The 21,250-nt window shown below is 36.8% G+C and overlaps 1 protein-coding gene across 3 annotated transcripts in view; it reads left to right on the forward strand.

Moving 5' to 3' along the window:
- The window catches only part of LRBA (LPS responsive beige-like anchor protein), a 364,153-nt gene that overhangs the window by 264,589 nt on the left and 78,314 nt on the right, over positions 1-21,250 (forward strand). For all 3 annotated transcript variants that reach the window (XM_066186497.1, XM_066186498.1, XM_066186496.1), the window contains 2 exons: positions 40-159; positions 9,591-9,743. In XM_066186497.1, the coding sequence (XP_066042594.1) occupies positions 40-159; positions 9,591-9,743 (273 nt within the window). The remainder of the gene's footprint in view (positions 1-39; positions 160-9,590; positions 9,744-21,250) is intronic.

A 21,250-nucleotide genomic window follows, 5' to 3' on the forward strand; every position in this document is an offset into this window, starting at 1 on the left:
ATGCATTTTTTTTTAATTAATCTTTTTATATGTCTTTAGGAACCCTTCACAACACTTTTCCTAAATCTACAAGGTGGGAAGTTTGATCATGCAGATAGGACGTTTTCGTCTATTTCAAGAGCGTGGCGCAACAGTCAGCGTGACACTTCTGACATCAAGGTAAAAACATTTCCTGGAAGGTATTAACATATTTTATACTGCATCTGCCTTTATTGTAGCTGGGAATGTAGGATGGAAGGAAGAAGACTGGGAGGCATCCTATCATTTGGGAAAAGATGCAAAGGAGATGACACGTGGCTTTATTTTTATCAGAATATTTCAGTGAATGCTTTTGTAAAAGTAGAGCAAACATTTCTAGCCCTGATCTTGAACTGGGGAGGAAAACAAAGGACATAGGAATGCTGGCAGTGGTGGGAAAGGTGAAATCCAAGCACGTAGATTAATATCAGAATTGAGTTTTTTTAATGGAAGGAAGGATGGAAAAGTGTAATGTGAAAAAAATCAGTCTAGCTCAAGGAAGTCAGGCAACCAGCAAGAGACCTAAGTGACACAAAATCATTCAGTCATATTTATGGTGAGCAGATAATTTAGCAAAAGATTGATTTGCAAATTAATGGAATACAAAAATTAGCAACTGACAGTGTTGAAAAAGAGATGTCTTTCTTGCATCTGTGAGTCCCCACCAATAGAATTGAAGGCAACCAGTGACAAGTGGAATTAATACCACTCAGAAAAAGATACAATGTCTATATGAAGTTGGGAAAGTAGAGCTTAGAAATTACAAACACACTAGATTCTCTTCAAATTAATTAAATGGTCATTATGGGCTTAATTTCCTTGTAACCCACAAGACTGGCAGATGTAATTTCAGAGTGCATTTTTGGGTTTTTTTTTTTTTTTGAGAAATGGCAGAGGAGAAAGATACCAGTAGTGGACAAATCAAGTAGTTAATATGGGGAAAAAAAAAAAAAAGGAGCCAAGAAATTATGAGGTGAGTTTAACTACAATTCACAGAAAAATACTTAGGCAAATAATCAGACTGTGTTTAAGTGCCAGGAAGATAGCTTGGAGACAAGCAAATGAAACACATGTTTATCAAGAAGAGATTATGTCAAAGCAATCAGAGTTTCTGATGAGAAAAGGTAACAGACCTTCTGAGCAGAGAAGAAGCAGATGATGATCTTAGTTTTCTACATTGTCTTATGAGTGAGCTGGGATTACTCTGTCTAAAAGCATCCCCTGTATTTGGAGAATAGCTACCAGCAGTTCATTATTAAAATTGAAAGATGTACTGAGCAGAATTCTTCTTGATAATAACAGGTTAGGCCTCAATCTCCACTGATATTAGACTGGGAGGTACTGGAAGTGTAGTGAAATGGGTAGTGCTTCTTGCTGAAAGGGAAAAATTATTTTGGAAAAGCGTTAGGTGAAGTTTATTAGGGAAAAGTAATAATTGTAATTTTCATGCAGGTTCTCACAGAGTTAGAACACAAGGAACAGTCTGCTGTGGAAAAAAAGAAAAAAAGATTTAGGGTTCTAGTGCATCACCAGTGCACGTGAATTAACAGCATTTATGGTATAACAATAGTGAGTAACATTTCATGGAAGATACCTCGACAGGAAATAATGGAACTTTCAAATTGTATGACAAAAATCTTCACTTTTGCCCACCTTTGATTTGGTCTGAGCTGAAATATTACGCCCATAGTTGTAGAGTAGTTGTAAAGAATCTGCACTGGAACAATTATAATAATGCAAGGTCTTGAAAATAAAATGCAGGAGAAGATTGAATAGCTATGCTTATTTTTCTTCTAAAGGAGAGCAGATTGAGGAGGAACTGGTGTCCTTCTATTACATGGAGACTGCTGTAAGAAAAAAAAGGAAAAAAAAATCTCTGCTGCCCATGGATAGGATAGGAATTAATGGTCTTAAATATCAGGGAGATTTTGGTTAGAATCAAAGTGACATTCCTAACAGAAAAATAAAAGCAATGAATGTTTCCCTGGCAATCAGTGTAGGGAGGGGTTTTCAGAAATGCTTGGGTAACTTTTGGAAATGATAAATGTGCAAGCTGGTGCTGCCTTTAGAGGCATCCCTACTGTGAAGGACGAGCTCTTGGAGTTGCTTACAGCTTCCTGAGGCTGTGAGTTGCTGTGAATTACATGATGCTGCTGTGAAGCATCTGAGTGAGTATTGATTGACTGCAGGAGTCTATTGGTGAGATTGGATGAGCAACCAGGAAAGGGGATGAGATTAAGATTTCCATAGCACATGTTTAAAGAATTAGAAAGGAATATGTTTAAATGTTTCCATCTTCACTGGAAATGCCTGTATTCCCCATATTTCAATACAGCTGTGAAAACGAAGTTTCCTGATACTTGGTGCTCTACCTTGCAAGTGCTTTTTAAATACATGGCTAAATACAGAATACATATTCTGCATGCAGAATTGCAACGTTTTAGCCTCCTATTGCTTGAATGTGTTTAGCTGACTCATGCATGGAAGAGCCTGAACAAAGTGGAACACGTAATTGTGCTCCTTTAGTTATTAGCAAGTAGGGGGCACAAAGGAAAAAAGAAGGGTTTGTTCCTCTTCCAGCTGAAAAAATTGTGACCATTAGAACCATTGAGCTGATTACAAGAAGTGACTTTTCCTTGTTTCTTGTGTGGAAAGAATGAATGCAGTTACTGATGCTGCTGTCCTAAGATTATTGATAATCTTAGCTGGAAGCACTGTATGTTCCAGGGAGGACTAACTGGAGCTGGCTTTAGAAAGAAGTCTTGCTGGCTGGTATCACTTCAGCAGAGAAAGCTGAAGCATATGTGTGGTCACAACCAATCTGTGTCAATATCCTGGAAAAGCCTCGGATCGATGATCAAAGCACAAATCCAGTGCTGCTCTGTAGAATAACCTTTGTTTGAACCTCGCAAATTTTGATTTCAAAAGGTGATATGTTGCATAAAATTCAGTTTCCTAGTTCTCCCTATTAATTTGTTTGAGCAATGCAAATTAAAAATGCTTTGGAAGTTTGCTAGTGTCTCACTACCACTCTGGTATTATTTACTAATTAGCTCAGGACTGGTGGCTTTAAATGATTGACCATGTTAAGGTAAGTTAAATATTCTGCACTAAAGAATACTGAATGTATTTCAGTTCTGTAAGGGTACCACTTGGTACTTTTAAAGTACTATATAGGCATGACAATTAACTCAATTGCTTCTTAATTTACATTATTGGTGCAAACAATCCTGGTTAGTTTTGTTAATACTGCCAAAAAAGCAAACCTGGATAGCCTGACAGTATTTGCCTGCACTTGTTCAGCAGCACTCTTTGCTTCTCGTTTGGCAGCTAACCTGTTGCAATAAATTTATTTCTCATTATATTTCCAACAGCATAATTGTAACCCATGTTGCACTTTGCATGTATTTTCCCTTTTTCCACTGTAGTTTGCTGATTGTTTTCAGGGGTTTTTTTGGTTTGTTTTTGGGTTTGTTTGTTCGTTTGTTTGTTTGTTTTGTTAGTTCCATATATACTGATTTCAAGATCGTCTGAAATCCTCTTGCTGTCCTCCAAACAGCTGTGTAGCCCTTCTCAGTGTCATCAGGAATTTTACTTTCTGCACCTTCTGTGCCAGGCCATTAATGAAATTATTGACTGGTATTAAGAGCAGGGCAGACTCCATTACCATGTCCTCCCAGTCTGACAGTGAACTATTGATAACTGCTCTTGGAATATGGATTTCCAACTTGGCTACTCCCACATTATTGTAACCCAATCTCATCTCCATTCTCTAGTTTGCTTGTAGGAATGTCATGGGAGACTGGGGCAGTCTCAGAGGTCTTCCTCAAAAATAAAGCAACACCTTGCCACTTTTTTTTTTCACCATCCAGTACTGCAGCTTCCTTTTGAAAAGAAAATTAGATTGGTTTAATGTAATTGATTTTCTTCGCGATTTTTAACCAAGCTACAGTCACTGGGATAGAGCTATGTACTGCTCTTCATGCCTTTTCCTCTGCTGCTTTGTGTTTGTTTCTTTTTCATGTGCTTTGGGTTGCTTTTGGTGAATTAGATTAGTTTTTCTTCAAAAAAAGATGCTAGGAGACCATAATATTAAAGAAAACATTAGTAAACTCCAATTATACTCTTCCAGATTGTTCCACCATAAAATGGACCCTAATTTGTGAAATCCTGTGATGTGACACACAGCTGCAGCAGCTGTTGTAAGGCTGGGGGAATGGTACTGAATATCTGAATTTGTCTCATACAGGTGTGTTTGGCAAATTATGATCCTCATCATGTAAACCAGCTGAATTTTAGATACAGAAATGCTGTTTCGGCAAGTTAACTTTATTGTAAAACTCATTAGCAGCACATAATTTTAGACAGTTTTTCTTTAAATCAAGCTTCATGTTTAAAGTCTCGAGAGCTACTGGAATAAAGTTGCTGTCAAACTGGCAACATGACCTTTGTATAGGAGAAATTTCATGGGCATAGTAGTCACAAAAAGAGTAATGACCAGCAAAATTCAGAAGCAAGTACCTAGAAATTCAGATTTTTAATCAAAAACTCCGAGTCTGGTGTAATAAAATGTTTAACATGTTTAGGATGCAGCTATTTGGTTTTCATAAAAGATTCGGTCTTGTGTAAAATCGTGCTAAGATCCATAGTAAGAAAATACTTCCCTGAGTTTTAAAAAAATAAAGAAAATATATTCTAAATTCAGTCAGATCTCTGCATGGTAATCTGTGGGAATTGCAGTAGTTAAAAATGCAGACATCTGGATGTGTGGATCAGAAAGTTCCATCTAATATCTGTGATCTGCTTCTTTTATATTCAGCCATGTTTGTACTGAAAATGAAGCAAGTAGTTTCAATATCTGCCCCAAACTCCTTGTGTAGGTGCTCAAATGACAAATTTGAAGTAAGTTATGGACAAGTTTTCTGAAGTCCAAAGGAGACGGAGTGTAGTTATACATGCAACTTTTTCCTCTTCCTCTGTCAAATTAACCTGAATTCCCTAGTATATAAATATGGTCAATGCATACCATTAAATAATTTTACTTAGATTCTAAGTAAAAAGTAAAATAATTATATATATATATATATATATATTCACAACATTCCTGATAATTATTTCATTGAAGTGTGATAAAAAAAGAAATTTGAGTTAATTTAATAGATTCGTATATATTTCTTGAATGCCATTTAAGTCCCTAACAGAAGAAATAAAGTGTGGCAATATGAATAAAAATCTAGACTTCTAATATGCATTTTTATTATTCTGGTTGACAGGTTATATATAGGCTTAATATTGCTTAACATGATTGTGAAATAATTTAGTTTGAAAATTTGGTATCTTATAAATGGTTTAATAGGATTAGGGATCTGTCATTGTTTCTAGACACCTTTGGAGATCATATAACTCTGCTTCAAAATGCATCAGTTATTTTCTAAATAAAAGAAAAAATAACATCTAATTGGTTTAATGAAACAAAGTATCTGGTATTAATTTTTTTTTGTGCATGTTGTCCTCTATGAAAATAAATTACCACCACTGAACTGACATCCTCTTGATATTGCATTTTCGTAAAAAAATAATATTTTTAGTGAATTTTCCTTATGAATCATTGTTTTCATGTGCTATAAGGCAATTTTTATTAGAGAAAAATTGTACTTTAGTGATATACAGAATTTTATACATGTTTTTAATAAGAATCCTGATATGGCAGGGTTTGTTTGGTTTTTTTTTTAAGTTAATACTGTGTGTTAGATTTATGTTGATATTGTCTGTGATCTCCTTCATCAGTTGTAGTGAAAAGCATGGCGGAATAACTGAAGTATTGCTTACCATAAGGATGTGTTGCCTCTACCATGTAGAAATGGTTAATTCCAACAGGGAAATTTCAGACAGTAATTTCCAAACAAAAGTCCTGAAACAAGAGCTTCAACAAATCATAGGGGTGTCTTGGCTTTTTCTGTGAAATTTAAACAAAAGAAATGTGGGGCAGTTTTACCATTTCTGTACATGTGCTGAGTGTGGAAAATTTCAGAAGGAACTCACTCAGCAGAGTTAGAAAAAGTATGGAGGCAACCAAAATTTTGAGTTGGAAAGGAAGACCTCCAGATGGAACAAATCTAAATTGACTAGAATCCTTTAGCTTGCAAAAAGGGACCCCCAAGGAAGAATGTGGTGGTCATATAGAGTCTATAGTTCCTGGAAGGGTGCACAGAAGAGCAAATAAGGAACTCACATTTACTGGGTTTCACAAAATGGCCATTAGGACCATCCACTGGAACTGTCAGGAAGCAGTTTTAGAACAGCCAAAGGAAAACCTGTGTAGACAAAACTACAGTGTGGATGGAACCTCTGCTTCATGATTTTACAAATCAGAAGCATGGATTAGTTGAAAACCATTTAGCTGTAAGAAGCTGAGAGAATATCCATGCAAAGGCTGTATTTGCCAGACCTTGTCACTGTTCCTGATGAGATATTAAAGGATTCTTCATTCTGGCCTCTCATGTCTGATCCTGCATCTTCACGTGATGTTTGTGTGAAAATATTTAGTAACTCCATTCTCCTGCCATTCAAAACAAGCAAAAAGGGCATTCACTGATTTTTTTTAACAGTCTTGTGTGTCCAGGAAGTTCTGTCATTTTTGGAGGTGCACACGTGGGTCAGCATCTGCTGTCTTAGTGTCAAAAATGTGCATGTCAAGTGAAGATGTTCGGAAAAAAGAAGATCCCAGAAACAGAGTTGAGAAGGATTGTTACGGTGGACTGCAGTTACCAGATTCATGAGGAATATTGGTTAACTTGATAAAAAATAATACTTTGCGATCAGGCTGTTTTGCTGGTTTTAGGACAAACTTTTCCTTTAACTAATGTTGTCCTTTTCGCCCATATAAAGCCATTGAAAATGGCCTCTAAATACAGCTCATTTCCAATGACCACATGCATCTGTTTGCACTCCCTTTTTCCATGGGTAAATGCTAGCACATGGCCAAGAGAAAAAAATCATATAACAAAGAAGCTGCTTTTGTAGAAATGTATCATAACGGTGACAGTGAAAAACTTTCTGAAAACTCATTTCTGGAGTTATGCAAAGTTTCTAATAGTCAAACTAGTAGAAATTACTGATAATTTTGAAGTTTCCAGCATATTGTTTCTGTGTAACCTAATGAAAACAACGTGTTCTAGAAAGCCAGATGCTTTCTGATCTTGAAAGAAACTAATGAATAGCTCTACAGATACATATTTAAAGAAGAAATAAAAGCATTGGTAACATATGTAATGAGCTTGTATTTTAAGTGTTCAGAACCAGGGTATGGTTTCATATTTGTGGTGCATGCTGCTATCAAATTAATAGTCTTGTGTCTCTGCTTTTTCCTTTCTGGTTTCTGTGATGATAAAAAACTGTAGCAACTTCAGTGTTACTTTATTTTTTACAAACTTTATTTTTTACAGCCTTTATCCTTGCTACATTCTTGTTCTTTCACTTATGCAGTGAAATAGTTTCAAATCTCTTTTTTATCAACTCCTTGTCGAGCGTTTGGTACAGAAGCATGTTTTTACCCTAGTTAATTAAGGGGACTGTAAACAAAAAGCTGTACAATTCAAAGCCAAGCAGTGTTTCACACAAGGATGGAGGTGATAATAGCTTAATTCCTGCTTGATCTTTCCTGTCTTTGCCCTGGCTACTTCGGCTTGACCTTGCCCACAATCTGATGACCTGCTCATTGCACTCAGCCCTTTGGAAAGCTGCTCATGCCATAGCTGGCCCTGAGGGGCTATCTGGGAGACCACTGAGCCATTGACCCATGTCAGGGCTGCGTTTCAGGTCTGATCTGCTCAGCTCCTGGCCTGGCTACATCCTCCACCCACGGCAGACAAAGCCACTGGGGCAGTCTGATTTTTTTTTCCTACTTCTCAAGTGGCCTGCAGCTTCCACTTGCTGTATGGAAGACCAATTTTACACCACTCATTTGCTATGAAATACACTTCCTGAAGCAATTACGTGTATTGATCCTTTCTTTACAAAGGAAGTAAGTTCTCTAATTTAGCGGCTCAGTTTTTCTAAATCCGTCAAATTGCCAGGTTTATTGGCTGTGTTTAAGTCTCAACATCAAGTTCCACAAAAAAAAAAAAAAAAAAGGAACACCAAACAAGCAACTTACTTTTAAAATATAGCGCAGAAATACGTGCATTTTACTATACACATGTTTCTGTGTGTATTTTTTATATATTATGTCATGTGTGGACGTAACCATCTTGATGGGCTTTTTCTATTCAGTGTTACACTTGGACATTGCAGATATTTTTGTAAAAGTGTGTAAATAAGGTTCTAATCCCATTAATTTAGATAAATTTATGTATCTACCTACTGTGTATTTTGTAAAATGCATGACAGCTTTGGAAGCTGCAGGTTTTTTGTAAAACAAGGAAATAATCCACTTATCCAGGAGAACGTCCTTATGGGCTTGAGCGTAATTTTCCTTCTTAACATGTTATGTTCAATTTTGCACTAGAATGTATCATTTTCTGCCAAACAATTTTTTTTGTTTAGCCATTACTATTACTTTGTTTTTCTGAGAAGGCTTAGAAATCACAATTGCTGTACTGTTTTTCCTCAGCCATGGTGGCTTTGCCAGCAGAGGTGCCCGAGCAGGCCAGCCCGGGAGGTGTTAATGCTGCATTCCAGTCCTGTTCAGCACAGGCCTGGAACATCAGAAACATCCCTTGTTTACAGTAGGGATGATCCTGACAAGGAATTCAGCGCAGACCTTGTAGCCATGTGAAATCTCTGCCTTTTTTGTCTCTTGTGTGTGAAATATTGCGTGGTTCTTCTCTGTAATTTATAGACGGGACACTGTCTATAATTGAGGAGGTGAACTTCATGTGAAAGAAAAATATTGACTCAGTTAAGCTTTGTGGGTTTTGTTTGTTTTTTATGGAACATGTGGCATAACTCCAGGTATTTTAAAATTTACAAAAAAATTACTTCTGGGCATTGAACAATCTTAAGTAATAGCCTAAACATTAGGTTCTTAGACCCTTTACATTAGAGAGAATAAGAATATGACTGGGTGTCACACTTTTGTAATTAATAGCTATGGTCCTAGTTTCAAGCCAACTGTAGATCGGCATTCGTGCATTAGCACTTTTAAATGTTTATTGTACTAAAATGTGGAAGAATCGGTTTTCCACGACTCTTTACCGTCTGTAATGATTGCCTGTACCTTTCCACTAAATGTTATCTGTACCATGTGGTGTTTATTACTTTGGCTTTATAAGTTTCTCTGTGCATAATATGCAGCCAAAACCAATGTTCTGAAATTTTGTGTTTGTAGCCTGTTGTGTCTCAGTTCCTTTGTCATGTTAAAAGCATGCTGAGGAGTCATCATATCTACAGGTTAAATTTTAGAAAGCGCAGAAGGGGGATTTCTCCCTTATAGGGAAGGAGGGGGATGTCTGTGGGAGAATATTTTATATTCTCTTGGTTTAATTCCATCCTAATAATTTCTTTTTTTAATGTGACACGATGCATCCTCTGACAGAATTTATAACATGGCATTGTTTTTCATTTATCTACAGGAATTGATTCCTGAGTTTTATTACCTCCCAGAGATATTTGTCAACAGCAACAATTACAATCTGGGAGTGATGGATGATGGAACAGTGGTGTCTGATGTTGAACTTCCACCGTGGGCCAAAACCCCAGAAGAATTTGTTCGGATAAATAGGCTGGTAAGATGGCTGTCTTCTGTTGCCCAGCCACTTCTGGCTTGCAAGATCCTTTGCAAATCCTTTTGTCTGCAATAAATATTTATAATTTTCGTAGAACTATGTCTGAAATTATCTGAAGATACAGATTTACAAATGTAGGAAGAAAGAAGGATATAGTATTCTCATTCTTAGGTTTGCTCAAAAAAGTTTGAGTGTGCTCTAAATATGCATCTCTTACCCTATTTCTATGTCAGCTCCTGTGGTTCTAAAGAGCTAATAAAATCATCACTCAAGGCTTTACAGAAGGCTTGAAAAAGCTTGTTTAATCACAAAAATATTTGTCACTCTGATGACTTAAATGTGCTTTTGAGGTTTCTTAACTTTAGTGTCCATATAACTCCCAAAAGGCATTTTCATTCTTCTGCCACCTCTTCCATTTCTGCCATTAAATTTATATTTTTCAGAGCCTTTTTTTACAAGAAGATCAAAGTAAATTCTCCTTTGCCTGCATCATTCCCAAACCTTTGTCAGTGCTCTCTTCCCTGTTTTGGGAAATGCAGTTGTTAGCACTGCCTGTCTTCACTGTGCCCTCTGGGCAGTGCAAGGAATTATAGAAAAACTCTTACCCTGTCACTGGTGGTGTTTCAGCACATTCTCAAAAGCTATGTTAGGCTCTCCTCAAAATGAAACAGTTCTGCATTGATGGCATTGTGAAATAAATAACAGAAGCTTTTTAAGAGAATCTTGAAATATGAAGCTGCAGTTTTCCTGTGGTAACCAGCTAACTGGGAAATACTGAATTAAGGCATGGAAACTCTCAAAAACCTTTCAGATACCAGGCTTATCAGGACAAATCCTGAGTTAGGAAACGGGAATTGAACAAGTTCTGTTGTTGATGGCACATCAGACTACATAACGTTGGAGAACCCTCAGAAGAAATCTGTGGTTCAGAAGTTAATTAGAATGTTTTACACTGCACTTTTACTGGTGACATGGTTTTCAGAAATGCTGTGTGGCCTAGATTCCTGCAGGCAGTGATGTAATCACAATGAATGTTGGGTGGATTTAGTGTTTTCCTTCATCCATATGAATGTGCAGATTTTATTTAAATGAGATATGAAATACAGTAACATTTAGCAGGACTACTTGGGGAACCATATTGGAACTCAGCTTTTGATCTCACAATTGTGGTGATAGGTAGGGGAGGTAGCCTGATCCCTCTGTGAGCTTGGCATGTGCTGGTGCCTCAGAATAACCTGGGAACTGCAAAGCTGTGCTCTTGAGCAGACTTATCAAAGGCACTTGGTGGCCTTGATCTCTCATGACTGGTGTTTTAGCTTTTGCATTAAAATATACTTTCATTCTATTAGTTACAGATCTGGATTTCCCCACTGTGAAGTTATTCTCAGTCTCCCACTTCCTTCCTTGTCCAAGATGTTAGCTCTTAATTTTTTTTTCCTTATTTCGACCCTTGGGCCAGGTTTTTCTCACCCTCACCTCTCTGTATGCTCTGACCTACCATTCCCTCATTCTTCCTTCATTTCCCAATCTGTCTGGCTTTCTTGCAGCTCTCTTTGATATCTCTCACTTGTGCAATATTCTCAGCGTGAAGTTTTACAGTTTTCAAGTATTAATTGGACAGAAAAAAAATTTGATTATTTTTTAAAGGCCTTAGCTAATTACAAAAGTTAGAAATAATTTATCAAGTGTTGGTATTAAAGTGTGCCAGACGTCATTCAAACGATATCCAGTGATACCAAAAGGGTCCGACCTACAGCTCTAGGTCTCTGATACTATTTCTGTAATTAAGATGCCAAGTTTTGGTCTGTCTGGTAGCATTAATTTAAACCTCTGTGTCAATGAGTTACATTATCTGCTTCTGTCTGACATAGTTAAACATATCCTGGTGGTGGTGGGCCTGGCTGGTGGATGATGCCCTCTGATCTGCCACTTTTGCAGGAATATCACTGAGAAAATTACATGCAAATATTAATTTGCTTTTCCATGTTAATACTTGGTGGATTGAATACCATCAACATCAAATCAGCATCGTTTCTTTTTCAAGCAGAATAGGTGCATTTGGGAAGAATGCTTAAAGCTCAGATCCACACTATTATGATCAAGAAAAGCTTGCTACAGTGTGTCGTGTGCTGATGTATTCAGCTAATATTTCCTTGCTGCTCCCTGGTTCAGACCCAAAACAGCGATTACAGTATTCCAAGTGCTCATTTCGAAAGCTATGACACAAAGATATTTTTTTCCCCTTTGCATTTGAGTTTACCTCTGAAAGTCCCCAGATCTTCGACAACGATTGGAGCTCATGAAATGCATACTACTTTGATCTGTGACCTTTTTGTGGTGCTAATCGGGTTCCTGATATCATTATAGCTTGCTCATTAATCATATTTCCTGCAGCCCGTCAGGCAGCCAGACAGCCCAAGCCCCTGTTTTGCAGCCTCGTGTTGGCAGGTTTCTGCTTTTTCAGATTATTACAGTGTGATACTTCAGCTTCTCATAACCAGACCCACATCAAGCTGTGTGCTACAATTAAAGTCAGATGGTCCTCAGGTTGAACGGGGATATTCTGTTGCAGCTGTCTGTCTTTCTGGAACAGAGCAGCACGGGGAACAGATGATATGTAGGACAGTGCATAATAACAGCTTGTACAGTACTGGGTCAATAGCAGGGGTTCAGAGCATTAATTGACAGACTGATAGCTGATTTAAAAGTGATTTCCAACCTATTTTTAATTCTATAAAGTGTGTATTTTAATTGAAATAGGTCGTTGCATTTCCTCTGTGTTTGTTCCGAGAGAAAAAGCAGAATGGCGTATAATTAAAACTGGATTTTGATTGATGGAATGTCATCACGAGCTAAATGGTAGCATCAGGATGTCATTCTAAGCAATACAAAGAACTCCAAAGTGCATCTGTTGCTTCTGCATATAGTGGGTATTTTGTATTAGTCTGTGATATACAGTGTTTAATAATAACACAAATCAGTAGGGGAGGTCGGGTATTTTTCTCTGAGAGACTCCAGATTTTGATGGAAAAGTGACTGTGTTTTTGCCATTCTGAAACCCTACTATATACCTCTAAAGCTCAGGCATACTATGTTTAGTGCTATGAAATAACTGCTAAGATGTCGGAAAATATTTTTCAGTTAACAGAGGTGCAGTTAACAATAATTGTATTATTGTCTAAATCCATCATTTTATAAATATGTGTATAATAAGAATTATAGTATTAGTTTAATAATAGTAAAAAACCCACAGGCTTTTAAACAAGATAAAATGATAATTTCTCTCTCCAAAAAAACAGAAAAATCTCAAATGCAACATGCTGTTGCCTCCTTACTTCACTATTTCCAAACTGTAGAATCTTTAAGCATTTAGTATGTGAGCAAAGGGCAGGATGCAAATTTCATCTGATACCTAATCAAAAATACCTAACAACTTTTGGATTTCCCATGCTTCTGAGAGACCTATAGGAAATAGGAATGGGAACTGAACTTGGGAGAATGTAAAGAGATAGATGCTCAGATGTGGTTTGGATACAGAAGTCCTAAACAAAACCTTTAGCAGCAGCTGTCAGAAACAGACATAACCTTTAAAACTTAGATTTTTGTGGCATCTTTTCTTGGCTTCATAGTCTTAGTTATGTTAGGTGCTCTCCTTGAGAACAGTTTTCTCTTTTAGAAATTTAATTTCACGTGTTTGACCTAGGGATAATTACTGCATTCAAGCTGATAGAAAGTTTAAATGCCCTTTGTATCATGCATGAAAAAGTAGACATTCACAAAGACCAGATGAAATCCAGGGAAAAGCCTTATGCTTCCCACTGATGGTTAGGACTAGCTAAAAATCCTAATAAGGAAGATCTGTTCTGCATGGTAAAGTAATCTATTTTGTCCTGTCATTGAAAGTTGGATGTCTGAATTGGGAAGAATTAATTTGAAACTATTAATCAACAGATAATAACTAAATTTCACACAGCTTTGATGAGCCTCAGCTTTTTGAGAATTAGATTGCTTCAATGATAATGAAGTCATTGAGGTCTGTCAAGACAACTTTCCTCAATATATCTCAATTTATGTATTTTAGTGCTTTATTGCAGAGTTAGTCCTTTCATGATTAGGGGTTTATCCATTTCATTCAATGCTGGGGAAAATGTAAGACAAATTAGAAAAGTGATGAGATTACTGTGCTGGACTGAAAGTTTTGAAATCCAATTTTCAAATAATTGAAAATGTAGTGTTTGGAAGCTGGGATGCCTTCTGAAACAAATTAAATGCTTAAATACATAAAGATGCTGTACACAAAAGTAACCATGGCTGAGCCATGAAAAACAAAATGGAGAGGAAGGGGAAGGCATTCATTTCCCCTAATACAAATTTTAGTGGAGCACAATGAATCAGTGTTAAGAACCATCTAAAGTAAGAAAAATCTCCAGTGAGAATTAGAGGATCATTATCAGTCGATACGGGGCATTGCATTTTAGCGCAGGCACCTCCACCTAACACCAGGCTACACTGAAAAAGAACATCCCTGCCAACTAACACAAAACAATGCTCAGAACTGCAAGTTTTGTGAGTTGGTTGAAATACAGAAACTTGGTTTTGAAAACCTGATACTACATTCAGTCTCTTAAAACTATTGCTATTAGTTAAATATAGATACTGGGTTAATGCCTGTAACTTGGAATGTACTGGATTTTTTTTTTTTGTGCCATCTTGGAAAAAATCTCTCTGTGGGATTTTTCCTAGTTCCACAGCTGTGTAATTTTTTTGAAAATGTGTTATGTTACAGCAAATCATATCATAATGTGATATGAACTATCTGAATTAAGACGTAGAAGTGGAGATTACTAGTAATAGATTGCTAGACTATTACTTGAGTATTCCTGATAACAGCTGGCTCATTCAATATGTTAAAAACATTAGAGAGCAGGGAAAAGGGTCAAATATAAACCAGGCTTAACCAGCAACATCAGAGTTGTTATCTGTGCAGCACCTACTTTGAGATTCTGGTCTTCATAAAATTGGATGTGGTCTTAAAAAGCTGGAATGCAAGTGGAGCTGTGTACACTGCGAGATGAAGATGCTTCCAGCATTCTGAGCTGAGGTGGGATGTTCACAGAATTTGAGAATTTTGATATCAGGTCTTTCAGACTCTTTCAAACTCTGAACTGTTGCTTCCATGTCTCTTTCTGGTATTTGGTGATTTCGTGTGGCTTTTCTTTGAATATTACAATCTATATGCAAAACAAGGTCTACACAATATCCTCTGAATGGTGTCTATTAGCTCTACAAGTATTATAATTTTTGCGAATTATAAAAAATTTATAAAGTGATTTATGAAAATCACTCTCATAAATTATTATAGAAAAGATAACTATAAAAGTAATCTGTAACTTTGCTTTTCCTGACAAGTACTTATACTTCTATTCTACAAATGTGTGTAATGCAATTAAAAGAGCTTTATGTTTAAACATAACTATTGCCAGTGAATCTTAAAGCATCATGCTACATTCATTTGATGTTTTTTCAAGACGTAACTATGAAAAAGCATTTTGTGCAGGAAGTAAGGTTCCTTATCAGGCAAAATACACATTTCCATCCATGGAAGTCTCAGAAATGTAGCAGTTTAACTCCAGTCAGGAATAGTATTCTTCAGCAAAGTTTGGTGTGGAAGGTCCAGTCTGCTGGAATATTTGATTTCATCTGTAAAAAAGGTTGATATTGTTTAATGCTTTTTTTTTTCCCTCCCCTCATCTATGGAAACAAGGCAGTCCTGGGAAGCACAGGGGCTTCACTGTGTGCGCCCTCAGCAGGCAGAGGGGCACAGGTGGTCCCTTAAACAGTTGAAGGGGATGTAGGCTGGTGTGTGAATGAAGCAGCAGGATTCCTCCTTTCCTGGACAAGCGCTTCCATGACTGCAGTGTACACTTCTAGTACAGTCTGGTTCTTCCTTTCAGTTTTTCCATGTGGAATACCAGCACTGGGTTAAAGCTGTCTGGTTTTGCATTTTACTGATGCTTTTGATGCATTGGTAAATCTGCGTTCCTGCACCACTCAGAGTCATCTCCTATCAGCTCAGCACACAGTTGTGACAATTTCATCATCTGTGTTTGTGCAGCATTTTTTGCACTTTTATAATTACTTCCTAAAAGTTAGAAACTTTATTGTCTTTGACATAGAAACATTTGTGTGCAGGGTAGAATCAAAAAAAAATGGATAATTGTAAGCAGTCTTTTGATTTAATTATATCATGTCCAGATCTGATTATTAGCATAGAAAGGGAGGGGAATGAGACTTTTTTTACTCACTCTGAAGCATTTTATTCAGAGATGAAGTGAGGCTAAGTGTAGAATAACCTTAGCAATGCCAGCATAACCACGCATAGATGAAATTGGTGCAGGTGAAAACCTAATCTGTGGGTATTGTGGAGGAAAAAATTAAAAAATCATTCAATACAAGACATTTTTGAAAAGTAAAGAGGAGCTGTTTCTAAGGGAATGTGATATATGGCCTATTAGAAAAGATTCTGAAAATCTGTGAAGAAAAAATGTAGACTAATTTTTCTGTGTATCCAATTGACTCCCTGTGTATAAGAATAACTTGTTTTTATTGAAGTGCCATCTAAGAAATATGGCCAGAAATTCATGTTTATTTAAATCCAGTTCTGTTGGAATAGTGGCTTTATTAATTTTCATGTATGAATTTTTATTGATTTCATTTGTAAAGAGGACTACTATACAGAGAGAGTCAAATATATTCAAGAATATGAGGGAAGTAATTAAAAGTGAACTCAAACAATGCTTTTGAGCAGAAGGTAAGAGTGCTGAAAGCATTCAGTTTGGGTTTCATAATACAGCAAAATAGGTTAATATGGGGAGAGGGGATTTGCAAAATATGTATGACGGAATACACTGGAGAGATGCATCTGCAGGACAAAGTTAATACATAGTAAATATATGTGGTGATGGAAAGAAACTGGTTTCTTGCCTTTTCAGTGAAAACATTGGCAGTGGATCATCCTTTGCTAGTCAAAAGCATTGATCTATTTTCTATCCAATCCAGCTTTGTAAATAGGAAGAGAAAGCAGAGTTTTCAAAGTCTGTTCTTTCCATAAGACTTCCTTCTTTACATCTTGTTTACAATTCCTACCATCTCTTTAAACTGCGTGCAAGTTACTTTATAGGAGTTACAACCAAACTCTGGACTTCAAGAATGTAAACAGTGTAAAATAGTTTTTTAAAAAGTCCACACATCCTTGCATTTAATAAATTCTGAAAGAGGGATAGATGCCAGGCTTCCTGAAGGAAGAAAAATTAATGCAATCATAGACTGTTTGTCTTTGCTGTTGTAGAAAAAAAAAAAAAAAAGGTTAAAGAAGCTGATGTCAAAACTTGCCACGCTTTATAGTTCCAGAAATCCAAGGTATTAAATAACTGTAGCCCAATTCTCTTTCTAAAAAAGCCATAATCTGACACATTCTAAAAATAGTTTTAATTACTTTCCAATTATTAGGACACACGTTTATGGGTAATGTGTCTGTCTTAGTGAAGTCTGAAACTAAACAAGGTGAGCAGGAATAAAACTAAAAAAGTACAAATATTCGAAGTGAGAGCAAAATTAAACAAGAAGAGATTAAATAATAAGAAGAGCCTAGATACATGTATGAGAGTCAAAAGGAAACAAAGCCTAAACTAAAACTATGGACTTTAAAAAGAGTGATGGGAGGTGCAGGCTTTCTAATGAGGTACGAGAATTTACCATAGCAAAGATAAATATTAAAACATGGAGGAAAATGTTATGCAGTTGGGAAAGATTATAGAATGTTGAATATTAACACAGTTTGAGTAGATACAGTTAAAAGAAAAAAAAAAAAGAAAACTTAAGTAGGTGTATTTGCTTTTATCCAAAAAAAAAAAAAAAAAGAAAAAGATGATTGGAAGCAATCTAAACAATTAAATTTGCTTTCAGCTCTTTTGTTGTGTGATGTTGTAGAACTGGTGCTTGAAAGCGGGTCCGTGGAGGACATTAAAGTTATTACTGTGTGAAATGAAGTGGGAAACAATTGTGCTGGAGCCACTGCCCCATTTAACAGGTGTTCACTAAATCTGTCTGTCTTCTCTTTGTCTGTTCTGCGAATGCTGTGCCTGGACTGATCCTGCTGAAAATGTATCAAGAATTTTGATTAACACATAAAAATTGCTTCACAAGCTCAGTAGTGGTAAGGGAGGAAAAAAAAGTCTGAAAGAGATGGCAGTTTCTTAGTCTGTTTACTGAAACTTACAGTCTGTGATTGAAAGTTGCCTTGCCAAGAAATATCCAAGTTGCTCCTCCTGTAAGGAGATCAGGACTTGGATACAGTGAATGTACTGGTGAGAGACCCGGTAGGATATGGTGTAGTTTGATTTGGTTTTGTGTCTATTTATGGATCATATGGGAAAACATGATGCTAAACTTGAATTTGATGGGTAGCTCAAAATAAAGAATCTGTAATAGAGTCAGTGTAGAGCAGTTTCCATCCTAAGTGTTGGAAAAGGAAGTGAGATTCTGGTAATATTTGCATACATGGAGCTGTGGTTTTCAGCTGAAGAAGGGGAGGGGCTGAGGAAACCTGGCCATCTGTGCCCTACATGGAAGGATACAAAAAAAAAGTCAGCTGAGGCTTTGCTTTCAGTGCTTTTCCCTGGCAAGACTCCACTCCTGGGATGAGGAAGAGTAATGTTGTTAAAACCATCTGGGGTACAGAGAAAGCTTATGGCAAAGATATGCATGTTGGAGGAACTCTAGTTTGAGGAAAGAGTTTCTTGTTCCTAGAAGAGAGGAGATAAGAAAGAGCTTAAGAAAACCTTACAGTATAATGTATAGTACTGAGAAGATACATCAGAAAATGACATTCTTTATTTTGTAACACAAGGACGTAAATGTTCTTGAAGTGATAAATTTAATTTTGCTATAGGGCAATATTTTTCAAAAAGCGTGTAATTAGACTCGGGAATGTACCAACAATACTCAGAAATCAGAGAGGGACATTTACACAGAAACATACTTAGTTTATTATGTGGTACGAAACATGTAATCTGAAATACAAGATCTTACATTCAGCAGTTAAGACAAGCTCAGAGAAATATATGACAGAAATAATACCCACCTCTTCTTGCTCTAATTAATAGAAGTATCTTTTTCTTAACCTTATTAAATTAATGATGTTTTAGTCATTAGAACAGATCTTTAGGATTTATAGAAAAAATCTGAAGACATGGTTCCAAAACCTGCGAAATATATCTAAGGAGAGCTCCCCACCTCTTCTTCCTATCCCTCACCAAATTTCCCCAACTGTGCCTTTGTTCAGGAACAGATGTTTGTCAAGCTGTGCTTTAAACTGAAATTACATGAAAAAGACTTATTTCTAACAAAAGTTATTATTTTAGTGACCTGATTTACAAATTTTTGTCCCACCGATGGCACTTGCACAGAAACTGGCACGGTCAGCTGTGCTGCAGTGGAAGTACAAACATCCTGGAGTGGAAACCTCTGAAACTGTTTGCTCTGTCAAAATTATCTCATGAAGCAGCAGCGAGCAGTGTGGGCTGGTGGAGTTAGCCGGGCTCTAGTTAGCCCTGTTCCTGGTCCCAGTTAGATGATAGCAGCTCTGTGCTCTGCAGGGAGTATTGTGCTGCTGCCCGAGGAAGGGCAGTGTCAGGCTCCTGGTGATTATGCGCCTTTGCAAAAGCAGTGGGTGGAAACTGATGGAGAAGGTTACTGCACCCCAGCCCATCTGCTCAGCATCAGCCTCCTGCTAGATGGGCCCTCACATCTGCCAGTTGTTACCCTTTCATTGGAAGTTCAGGTGTAGCCCTTTTGGTTTGAGGAGAGGCCAAACTAGAGCCCATCCGTCAAGAAAAGAGAATGTACTTGGCAAAAAACCCCGCAGGTTTTTGACAGTCCATGTCGTGCTCGCATGAGTCATAAATGTACTGGGCATTGGTTCCTTTCATCAGATGGTTGGTCCACCCTTAAATGATAAAGGACTGTGAATTCTTTTTCCAGTTTTAGTTTGTGAAGGAATTCGGGGAGCCCCAGATCTCTTGGGGTGTAATTTTTATTCTCAATCTTTATTAGTTAAAAGACTGCTCATGCTATAGCTACGAAGTCCGCCTTTAGGTAAATACTTGCCATCTATTGATCTGTGTTAGTGCATTTGTGAGGTACAGAATCAACTACAGAACCGAATCCAATAAAGGGCCAGTTTTCATTTCCTTGTTTCATTCTCAAATAGCCACAAATACTCTATAATCTGCAATTTAAACCAATGCGATTGTTCAGCTTTTGAAGCATGAAGTAAGGGACCATTAGTAAAAAACAGAGCTAGAGTGTCTTGTGCTTGTGCTCACCTGATCCTTTCCAGGTTAGTTTAAGTACTTAAAGAGTGTTTTGGCTGCCTGTCTAGGGTCAGTTTGGTTGAAAGATATTAGGGAGCCCTCATTTGCCAGTGTCTGTAGCAGATCTGAGGCGCAGAATTTTTAAAGGGTGAAACTTTAATAAGCAGCAGAGAGCAGGTGTATTTTCCATTAATGTAGCTCCTTTGTAGGAGGACAGTATATCTGTAGAAGGAAAATATTTATGTAACTCAGAGAAGGCTCTAAAGCCAAGACAGCCTGGCTGATTTCTCTTTGAAAGAAATTTTCTTAAACACTGAAGTTTCAAAATACACCTCCAATACAAAAATTATATGAAAACTCCAACACAAAAATTGTATGAAAACTCAGCTTATTTTTTTTTTATTCCAAAACCTTACTTTCTATTTGGATTTTATTTAGATAGGCTAGTATTGTTAATAAAACACAATGGCTTGTAAAGCAATATTAAAGATATTAATAATAGCAAAAGTATAACTGGCATTCAAATAGGTTGTAAGTAGACAAAAATCTGCATTGATAAAGTACCATAATATATACTCTTGTGAGGTCCCTCGTGTTTGTCCTTATCCAAATGGAAAGGATTTTCTAAACTACAGTTAAATGTTGGACCTGATCCAAGTTAGTTGTTAGTGAGAGTTGAACTGGGCTCATAAAAACATGAAAGGTTCAGCAGCATGCAAGTAGTTTAGAGGAAGTTGATTTAAAATACTAGGAAACTCAAGTGGGTTTAGTTTTGCAATGTGTAGAATGAAAATAATGTGGGAAGCTTCATTTATAATGTTTATTTTTAATTAATAAACCTCTCAACATTCTCCATTGTTTAAAGGGGAAAAAAAAAAAACCCACACACCAAAACAAAACCTCTGTAATTGTTTGGAGGATGTTCCAAGCCCCATGCTAGAATAAAAATAGTGCAAAGTATCTTGTTTCTAAAAATCTCTGGAAAAAAATATTACAAATATGTAGCAGAAAAGGCCTTAAGGGCAGTGAAGCCTCCTAATTGTTACTGACGTTATCTCTTGCCATCTGCTTTCTGAGGCAGAATAAGAACTTTGTAATGAGGATTAGGAGTGGAGGACAGTGAAAGCATGCTCC

This window comes from Chamaea fasciata, unplaced genomic scaffold, assembly GCF_029207755.1.
Source record: "Chamaea fasciata isolate MVZ Bird 193981 ecotype frontalis unplaced genomic scaffold, bChaFas1.0.hap1 SCAF_6, whole genome shotgun sequence".
NCBI lineage: Eukaryota > Metazoa > Chordata > Aves > Passeriformes > Sylviidae > Chamaea > Chamaea fasciata.